Source organism: Megalopta genalis, chromosome 6 (assembly GCF_051020955.1).
Source record: "Megalopta genalis isolate 19385.01 chromosome 6, iyMegGena1_principal, whole genome shotgun sequence".
NCBI lineage: Eukaryota > Metazoa > Arthropoda > Insecta > Hymenoptera > Halictidae > Megalopta > Megalopta genalis.
In genome coordinates, this window is record NC_135018.1 from 2,558,250 (window position 1) to 2,568,668 (window position 10,419).

Below are 10,419 nucleotides of genomic sequence, written 5' to 3' on the forward strand. Positions count from 1 at the left end.
CGAAGTATGAATAATAGTATCTCATCTTCTCAAATTGTCCATTTTTGTGCGCAATCTGTGCGCGAATTAGAGAAGAGAAATTGCTGTATTCGCAAAATATCCAAAACTATCAAGCTAGATTCGAGCCAACTTACAATCTTACTCGATCCCTTACTTTGATTAACACCAATCGCGTGTCACACACGTGGTAACATCAATTAGATATGCACTTGAACCTCGGGTGGCGTGACACGAATCCATTCCGAGCAGGAGTTACAAATGTTTCATCGAAATTCTAGTCTTTCAGTAGCACAGTTCAAATTATCAAGCATCCGCGTTAAGCCCGACAAGAAGGTAAACGAGACAGGCTCGGTAATAAATGAACGACGATCGATAAATAATCGCGTAAATCGTAAAAAGCGTACGCCTTGCAAGGGTCGATCGAACAAATCACGGTTCTAATATTTTCAGTCGCGAGCTGCTTCTCGTAAGAGACATCCGGAGCCGGCTAAAATTCGTGGCGCATAGTGCGTCGACGACGTTCGTTCTCGAGAAAAGTATCATCCGAGATCAATCTGGTGCGCGTATTTAACCGACGGCTGACGTTACACGTTTCGCTATAAAACAGGACTACGACTGCCTTTTGTACAGATCACGATGTCACCGTTTACTATCAATATTCGCTAATCGATTAAACGTTCCAATTCGGATGAAATTTCGTTCGGGGCTGATTCCGGTGTACTTTAAGTTTAGATCCTATTGGCTCAGCTAATTAAAGTTTCGAGACATTATTCGAAACGTTGATCGTTTTCTCGTAGACAAAGTTGGATCGTAGGAATTAAATCACTGTCGACTGCTCGTTGTGCATGCTGCACGTTCAATTCTTCAAATGCCGATACGATTCCCCGTTCATGGTTAATATTTCCACAGTAAACAATGTAAAGAAAAACAAACACACTCGTAGCAATGATCTGAAATTAGATTCGTGATGCCAGTCATCGGTTGAGTGGACGCGTGCCAAATCTAATCCGAATTTAATTACACAATTTCAACGCGACTCGAACAAATTCGCGAATCGACGCTCCGACAATTGAAACAACGCGACAGTTTACTTCGCAACTACGAAGGGATAGGTAGGGATATATATCGCGTGTAGGTGCATTACTGGAAGTTAATGAAGCAGGAAACAGTTGCGTGAGAGGCGATATGGATAATACCTCGATGCTAAATGTTTTCTTAAGCGGTAATCGATCCTGGTTGGAAGTCCACAATTTGCGTGAGATTACGTTCGTTCTCTTCGCGGCTGGGACAGTCGACGCAAATTAAGAATGAAAGCACATTGGCCTGAATAAAAGATGGTGCCGAGGTGTAGTCGGACGACGATTCGAATATCCCGCACATATAGACTTCGCTGTCGCTACCGGGATGGACGTGTTCCGACAAAAGTACAATGTTTATTATTCCGTGTTGTACATGACTGGTCTTTGGCCGCACAATCAATCTCTACTGTCAAAGTTTCAGAGAACGATGTTTCCTCTGCTTACTCTGTGCTGTATAGCGATCCAGGTGATGGAAAGTCAGGTCATAGTGAAATACCTCGTTAAACAGAATATTAGACTATTTTTAGCCTGATCGAAATAACTGTTTCATAGGAGTTGTGTAAGTGATTCGTGGTCGCAGGAATGGCAAAATGATCGTGCGATTATCAAGTTCGTATAGTTTTCAGTGAATGTTGTGTCACGATCCCCTCGATGAGACCGTGTATTAGTCAGATAAATCGGTCGTTTCCGTGTGGAAATTAAAAACGTAAATCTTGCAGTGCGCGTAATGTAATAAGTAAACGAAAGATAAGAAAAGATAAAGAATAGGAAAGAATGAACGATGCGTAAGATCGGAAGTGAAAGAGAGCTAGCATTTGGAAAATACAGCGCGGTGCCTTGATTATGTTCAGTAGGAACATAATCGAGTATGACGTTACTTAACGGCATCGGCTCAGATCGATTTCGCCTACAATCGAATATCAATTTATAGTACAAAATTGATCGATGTCTACGATAACAAGTTCATGTGAAACTATTAAGCGTCGCGCACGCTACATGCGTCCCTCCAATTGAGAAGGCTTTTTAAGGCCTTTGCTGGCTCGCGTTAAATCAAATCCTTTCCTCGCGTTTGCCGACAGTTCGTCGTACAGTAATTTCTCCCTAATTCGCGCTCAGATTGCGCAGAAAAATCGACGATTTGAGAAGAGGTGATATGCCGATTATTCGAGTGTCTTGCGCCTCGTTTTTCTTGACAATCGGGATGAATAAAAAACGAGCCGCAAGGCTCGAATAATCATATCTCCTTTTCCCAAGAAAAATTACTGTATTAAGGATATGAAATTCGCGCGTTTATCGAATAATTACTATTGAGTTGACAACTAAGTAATTGCCGATTTCAGTTATAGATGTCTCTCACTCCCATTTTTATGATACCCGTAAATGTTATATTATAAAATTATTATTATTATCATTATTATGTTATTTTTTATTATCCGTGAATGTTAGCAACTAGACAAATTGAATGCAGCGGTCAAGGAAAAGCGACCAGAATTGGTCAATCGTAAAGGTGTCATTTTCCAGCAGGACAATGCTAGGCCGCACACGTCTTTGTCCACTCGGCAAAAATTGATGGATATTGGTTGGGAATTGATGTTACACCCACCGTATAGCCCTGATCTCGCGCCATCGGATTACCACTTATTTCGATCCCTGGACAACTCCCTTCGTGGTAAAACTTTTAACGATGATGACGCTGTAAAATCTCACTTAACTCAGTTTTTGGCCGAAAAGGATCAGACTTTCTACGAGCGTGGAATATTCAAGTTGTCAGGGAGATGGCAAAAGGTCATCGAACAAAATGGAAAATACATTACAGATTAAACTTCATTACAAGTAAAAAAATTTTTTTAATTCATTGGACAAATCGGCAATTACTTAGTTGCCAACCCAATAAATCAATACCTGTGTACCGTAACAAGGTTTTCGAATTTTGAGAATCGTCAAAATCCTAAGCGAAATAGTGATCGTCCTTGGAGAACTGTGAAAACCATTTTTCTGCCGAAACGAAAATTTGCGCAACCCGGTTCTCCGTGTTCGCATCATTCGATTTGTTTCTATCGAACGAGTCGCGTCGTTTCCATTTTTCCGAGAAGAATGTTATGCGCGCAATGATTCGAAACGTTTTTCAGGTGTTCACGCTAACAGCGGTCGAAAAGTCGCTGTACAATATACTCATGATGTTATCGTACGGCATTCCGATGTTGCTGTACTTTTTACGATACGTCGGTTTCATGCTCAATTTTCCCATAGTAAGTTGGCAAAGACGTCGGTATCGTTTCAACCGCGTCGACTGCGACAACACAATTTTCTAATCTTTATAATACACGTTGCTGTTTCCTTTTCATGCGGCCTCAGATAAAATCATTGTACGAAAACATCGTACAGGATTACAATACGCTGAAAAATCCCATCGAAGCGGAAATGTTCATGAAACAAGTGCAAGAGACAAAGCGCGTGGTTTTTACATTAACAGGTAAAAGGTATTCGTTTAACTCATTTATTAGGCTCCGAACAATCGCATGTCGCGTTACAGTATTTTCAAACGTTCATTTTCTCGCATCCAACAGTGTCGCGGTTCGTGGTGAAACAACAAATGTTCGGAAATTGTGTAACTAACACTCGATTTGGCACGCGTCCACGCAACCGTTTTTGCTCGTTTTTTTTTCTTTATGTATTTTATACACTTTTTTATTTATATTTTTCTTTACATATTGGACATTGTTTACTGTGAAAATACTAACCATGAACGGGGAATCGTATCGGCATACGAAGAATTGAACGTGCAGCATGCATAACGAATATTGATAGTAAACGGTGACATCGTGATCTATACAAAAGGCAGTCGTAGTCCCGTTTTATAGCGAAACGTGTAACGTCAGCCGTCGGTTAAATACGCGCACCAGATTGATCTCGGATGATAATTTTCTCGAGAACGAACGTCGTCGACGCACTATTATCGTTATCTTTGTTTGCGCCACGAATTTTAGCCGGTTCCGGATGTCTCTTACGAGAAGCAGCTCGCAACTGAAAATATTAGAACCGTGATTTGTTCGATCGACCCTTGCAAGGCGTACGCTTTTTACGATTTACGCGATTATTTATCGATCGTCGTTCATTTATTACCGAGCCTGTCTCGTTTACCTTCTTGTCGGGCTTAACGCGGATGCTTGATAATTTGAACTGTGCTACTGAAAGACTAGAATTTCGATGAAACATTTGTAACTCCTGCTCGGAATGGATTCGTGTCACGCCACCCGAGGTTCAAGTGCATATCTAATTGATGTTACCACGTGTGTGACACGCGATTGGTGTTAATCAAAGTATGGGATCGAGTAAGATTGTAAGTTGGCTCGAATCTAGCTTGATAGTTTTAGATATTTTGCGAATACAGCAATTTCTCTTCTCTAATTCGCGCACAGATTGCGCACAAAAATGGACAATTTGAGAAGAGGAGATACTATTATTCATACTTCGTTGCTCGTTTTACGTAGTCGCCGATTGTCGACAACTATAAAAACGAGAGACGCAAGGCTCGAATAATCGTATTCTCCTCTTCCGAAATTGTCCATTTTTCTGCGCAATCTAAGTGTAAATTGGGGAGAAATTGTTATACCTTGGAATAGGAAGTATAGTGGAGTAAATGAGACGCTAATCGACGCAGAGGACATTTATATTTTCAAAGTGATACATCCTATTCCTTTTTCTAACACCCGACTTGATCCGATCCCCTGATTGGTATTTCTCACATTCACGAACGTCGCACAGAATGCAATATATTTTTGTACACAGTTACAATTGACTACCTCGCTCGTCGTACTGTAAGCATACGCCTGCAGTGGACAATATTGAACACAAACTCGTCTATTCGAATTCTAGCCCTATCGGGTGGAGTAGTGCTCTTCGTATTTGCTACGTTACTGGTTCCTACGCTACTGCGATCGCACCTTCAGATTCATTATCTGAAAATTTTCGGATTCTTTTACAACGAGACAAGCGTGCAAACCGATTTAGTTTGCTGCCACCTCGTACTGGTAAGCACGATTGGTATAATTGCGTTAGCAGGTACGGAAGCGACACTGGCCGTTTCTTCCTTTTACCTGTGTGGACTGTTCGAAATCGCCAGGTACGTTCGAAATCAATTTCTCTATTTTTTCCCCATTGCGACACTGATCCTCGCCGCGGGGACCGTTCGAGCGAGTGTAATACTTTTAGCTTGTTTCACAGCGGGAAGCGTTTGACACGTACACCGTCGACCTTAAAAACTGGTCAAATCCTTTGAAAAATCGCTTCGGATATAAATCATTTTAATGCTCGAAATTGAACAATCGGCCGACGCGATTATCGATCTACAAGGTGTTCTAGCCGACGTGATTCGATCCGGTTCATTTTTCTTTAGAAACTGCGGGACAATTACGAGAGAATTTACTGTACGGGGTGTCTCGTTCAAGTGCCTCGCCTAATACCATAAATTATCTGTTGCAATTTTTACTGCAATTTTATCTGTTACCAGTTGAATAATTTGTTGTCTTTATCCTAACAACTTTTGTAGGAACATTTATTTTTTAATAATTAAAACTCCTTCCGAGATATCCTGTTGTACACTCGCTTAAACAAGACACCCGGTATGTCGTCGGTGTTCGCTCGATTCTGTCCGCGTATCGCGTCAGAGACTCGAATCAATCGTCAGTGTCTCTGCTCTCGAATGTAAATAAAAAAATCAAGACGCGACGACTAGTTTACAAAATTCATTTTTATTGCAACATATTCGAACAAACCGAATGTCACCGGGATCTTTCGGACACGAATGTGTTTGGAACACCTTCCGCTACGATACATTTTTGCCGGTCTAGTTTCGGTTTCTAATTTTCTAATTTCTAATTTCTAATTCGGTATCTAATTTCTAATTTCGGTTTTAATGAAATTACTTAGAATTCGTGGGAAAATTTGCGGTTGATTTTCGGCACTTAGCGTGTGAACGACGTTGCGTAAAGATGAGACGTTTTGCTCGTTTCCTGTTGACGAAACGAGTCGAATCCCGGTCACGTGTCGACCGGGTGTCCATTGGACACTTTTTACGCGTCTCTGACCTAAATCCTGCCGGCGATTCGAAGCTACGCGTAGAAAATGTCAGCCCTCGAATCGACGATAGACAGGTCGCAAGCAGCAATTTCAGTAACATTCATACGTTTTCAGTTATCGAATACAAATGGCTGTGAAAGAGATGTCGGAATCGACTGCACTGATGGTGCTAAACATACGGCCGGCGGTAACGATGCACCAGCGAGCCATTAAGTTCGTACCCCCATTCAAATATTCTAGCAACCCTGTCGGTGTGTATTTCGTAACGTCGTTCATTTACTTTTTCCTAATTCGATCGTTGAAAACACACCGGAACGTTATAATCTCGCGAACGAAGGCTGGCTGCAGATCTAGCGAGGAACATGATGAATTCGTATTTAGTGGCCATCATAACGGTTGTCGTCTCATTTGCTGTAAATTTATATCGCGTAAGCATTCGTAGAATCGAAGGGATTGCGGCAATAAGGAACCCAGCTCCATTTTAAAAAGATTCTTGGTTTAATACTACTATCTATTATAAATAACTAGAGAAATTTCACTTGTCTGACCAATAATGGAATAAAATATAACTCTGATTTAACTTATAAATATCTACTAACGTAAATGTAATAACGTGCCACGTGGTGGAGACGCGAGTGAATTTTCCGAACACAATGAATTCTTCCTAAATTGACTGTTTAGATTGTGCATGAAAATGGACAATTTGGGAAGAGGGGGTGCAATTATTCGAGCCTTGCAGCTCGTTTTTATAACTGTTGAAAATCGGTAAGTATAAAAACGAGTCGCAAGTCTCGAATTCGGAAGTCCCCTCTTCCCAAATTCTTCCCAAAAAAGGCTTCCTCGTCCATTTTTGTGGACAATCTGAGGGTCAATTAGGGAGACATTACTGTACAGTGAATTCTCCCTAAATCGACTGCTCAGATCCTGCGCGAAAATGGACAATTTGGGAAGAGGGGGTGCGATTATTCGAGCCTTGCATCTCGTTTTTATAATTGTTGTAAATCGGTAACTACAAAAAAGGGCCGCGAAGCTCGAATAATTGCGTCTTCTTTTCGCAAATTGTCCATTACCATCACGATTAATTAGTCACAATGGTAATCGCGACAAAATCTATTCTTCTTTCATCGATTCGATTCTCTTTAAGGGACAGTTTCTATTTCCTCTGAACTTTGCACACAACTTGTGAACTTTACACTTCCACCCACGATTGGAAATCCGGATAACATTCTTCGTTTTCAATGATACAATAATAAAGTGTTGTAGAAAAATATTCAGGCGTTCTATTATCACGTATTTTCTCTCTCTCTCTCTCTCTCTCTCTCCGTGTATTCCAATATTATATTAATATTTCTGTTCAATGTAAATATTTATCGACACGATTGGTCGGCGGTCGATCATGCAACTTGCAGCGCATTCGCAACGGCGGTACAGAATTTTGAATGCAACTTTACTCCTTATTGCAGCAGCCCTTTCGACTGGAATTCGAGACAAAGTCTTAGATAGGAAGTTCTTATCTTCGCGTCGAAAGAAGCGTAACGAGATTGCGTTTGGTGTGTGACAGCTTTACCTAGCGGTTATGCAGCTGGATGAAATAGATAACGTCCTTGTCAGCCTGCAGTTCGTTTTAGCGCATGTCATAATTATGTTCTCGAACAACTATAGCGGGCAGAGACTGATCAACACCAGCATCGGGATCTTCCAGGGCACGTAAGTCGACATTCCGATAACAATGGTGAAACTGTAACAGAATCGTTACACAAAGTTATGGACGATCGTGCAACAATACAATTCTAAGCTGTAAATATAGAGGATCGAAAGATAGTCGAACGACAGGTGTAATTCGATAAAATATATAATCTATTAAAATTAATTTACTATAATTTATTTTATAATATTATATATAATTAATATTATATAATTATATTAATATTATATAATAATCTATATTAAATATATAATATAATAAAATTATAATCAAATTATAATAAGTTAATCAAATAATAATTCAATGAAACAGGTATAATTCGTTGTGGTACCGTATTCCACCGAAGTCGCAAAAAACGCTATTATTCATATTAATGAAAAGTGCGACCGAAGTAAGGTTCAACCTTTCCGGTTTATTCACCCCGTGCTACGAAGGCTTTACGTCGGTAATTAATCACTATCATGTTCTCTAAACCCTTGTACGCTCCTCGCAAGCAGTTGCACAAAAGGTCTCGGAATGCTTCATCTATCCTCGAATTGCACTTTAGATGAAAAATTGCTTCGCGCACAACGTTACATTTTTCAAAAAAAAGGGAACAAATATGTTTACATATCTTGGAAGAGAGAGAGACAGGGAGAAATCCGGCGTCTTCAAATATACATAGCAAGAGAATGATCGAAATTTTGTGCTCTGTGGAACGTATGGGGGTTGACGGTAGTTCTTCAGTTTCTCCAGATTCATCGAATTTCTGTTTCAGATGATGAGCTCTTCTTTTTCATATTTTACTGTTCTACATTCGGTTCAGTAAAACATTGCGAATCGTCCATCAAGATAGTAGCAACCGTAAAGGATTCATAGAATAAGCTACATAATGTTTTTCCGATGAAGTATTCAGGATTTTTCCTGATTGCATGCGATTTCTCCAAATTTCCGTCTATAAATACAAAACGATCCGCACAGTCGAGTGCTAATATACAGGGTGCCCCAAATATGTCTCGCAATCCAAAAGTGGCGGGTTCCTCGGGTCATTTGAAGCAACTTTTTCCTTTACAAGAATTTTCCTCGAGACACGATTCCTTTTTTCTTTTTTCACGATTTTACGGAAAACGGGTCAGAATGTTCTGGATTGTTATATGTTTACGATACTGTTGCATTATAGTGCAAATAACAGTTACGATAACACGATTCAGTCTAAATAGAAATATAATAATATTTTACTCAGTGTCACAAATGCTCATTTACCCATAAACCTCTGCTATTCGTTAATGTTAAATTCACATTTCAATCAACAGTAATTTAGCTCTAATCTCGTTACTCGTCGTAAGAATATTCGACGAGAACATCGCGTATTGTTTCATTAACACATTGTACGCAAAGAGACGATTTTGCTTTCGAACGAAGAAATCGGGCCTGTGTCAAAGCTATCTTTTAATAAATTAATGTATTAATTTCCTCGCGAAATTTCGCGCGCGCGCGATAGAATTTCTAACCCGAAAAACCTTCGAATTTTAGTCAACGTATCTTATCGTCAGATTAACATTATGCTATTCAAGAGAATTTATAACGCGAGAAACCTTTGAATTTTAGTCAACGTATCTTATTGTTAGATTAACATTATGCTGTTAAACCGTCGTCTAAGATCTTTAACGCTTAACCAACGTTCTTCCGAATCATTGCACGATCAGTTTTATTTCAACGTCTCTAAACGTAGATAAATATCGCAAAGATCTATTCCTCGACAAACATAATCCAACATAATTGAGAGAGAAAGAACTAACAAAAAATCTAAAAGACATTGAGATCTAAAGGACTAACAAGTCCAATTGTGTATCAAAATATTTTGTACGAAATTACGCAACAATATTCTAAGTAAAGTAAAATATACAAATAATAACTAATAATAAATAAATACAAAATAAATAATAAATTATAAAGCACGTAAAACTGGTGACCATAAATCGAATGATACATCTAGTTGTGCCCCCATATATTCGAGTAGCCGAAAGCTAGTCTCTTGTCAAATCTGTGCTACTCTCTGTGCTGTAGAATCCACTGACAATGCCGAAGACTCGTAATTAGCGTAATATGAAGCCTAGGGAATTTTGTAACCCAGGATACCAGTATTCTAAATATAATATACCTTCGATACAGCGTTTACTGCTCACTAAAATAATGGAGAAGTTGTCTTCCAATGGGTTACCTTCCACGTCGGAATTCCAGGAAATAAGCAAGTCTATACCGGTGCCAAAGACATTACGGCAATGGTAATTGGTTGGGTTGTAAACTGGATCAGCACTTTGTCAAATAAATCCTTCAAGACAATAGACGACATATATAAAAAGCAAAAGAAACTCACACGCGGGAACATATACGACTGCGCGCGCCTACTCTTGGATGTCATTCCCGTGTCCTGGTGTCCAACGAACACTGGCAATCGTAAAAGTAACTTGCAATTCGATCAATTTTGTGCACAGCGAGAAAGGGTAGTGCCAATAGAACGCGAACGGAAGGTAGCAATTGAAATTAATTCTAGCCGACCTGCATGAACTTAGACAT

The 10,419-nt window shown here is 39.7% G+C and overlaps 2 protein-coding genes and 1 long non-coding RNA gene across 7 annotated transcripts in view; 2 read left to right on the top strand and 1 right to left on the bottom strand.

Moving 5' to 3' along the window:
* The window catches only part of LOC143259630 (uncharacterized), a 93,819-nt gene extending 83,653 nt beyond the window's left edge, over window positions 1-10,166 (bottom strand). Inside the window, exons 1-2 of the long non-coding RNA XR_013033645.1 lie at window positions 10,004-10,166; window positions 7,726-7,896 (exon numbers count right to left, since the gene is read on the bottom strand). This is a non-coding gene — a long non-coding RNA (uncharacterized LOC143259630). The remainder of the gene's footprint in view (window positions 1-7,725; window positions 7,897-10,003) is intronic.
* Window positions 1-10,419, top strand: part of LOC117223883 (alpha-Mannosidase class I a) — a 406,723-nt gene that overhangs the window by 233,934 nt on the left and 162,370 nt on the right. The gene's annotated exons all lie outside the window — the stretch shown is intronic.
* LOC143259626 (uncharacterized) lies at window positions 1,313-9,080 on the top strand. Of its 5 annotated transcripts, none has more exons than XM_076522798.1 (10): window positions 1,320-1,424; window positions 1,501-1,545; window positions 3,209-3,328; window positions 3,435-3,552; window positions 4,956-5,202; window positions 6,273-6,371; window positions 6,496-6,586; window positions 7,720-7,865; window positions 8,176-8,308; window positions 8,621-9,080. In XM_076522798.1, exons 1-10 carry the CDS (start codon window positions 1,335-1,337, stop codon window positions 8,669-8,671), a joined length of 1,140 nt encoding a protein of 379 aa, XP_076378913.1. In that variant the 5' UTR covers window positions 1,320-1,334; the 3' UTR covers window positions 8,672-9,080. The 5 variants fall into 5 exon arrangements, with proteins under 5 accessions (XP_076378916.1, XP_076378912.1, XP_076378913.1 ...); XM_076522800.1 differs by having other exon boundaries at window positions 1,372-1,424; window positions 1,501-1,688; XM_076522797.1 differs by having other exon boundaries at window positions 1,314-1,545.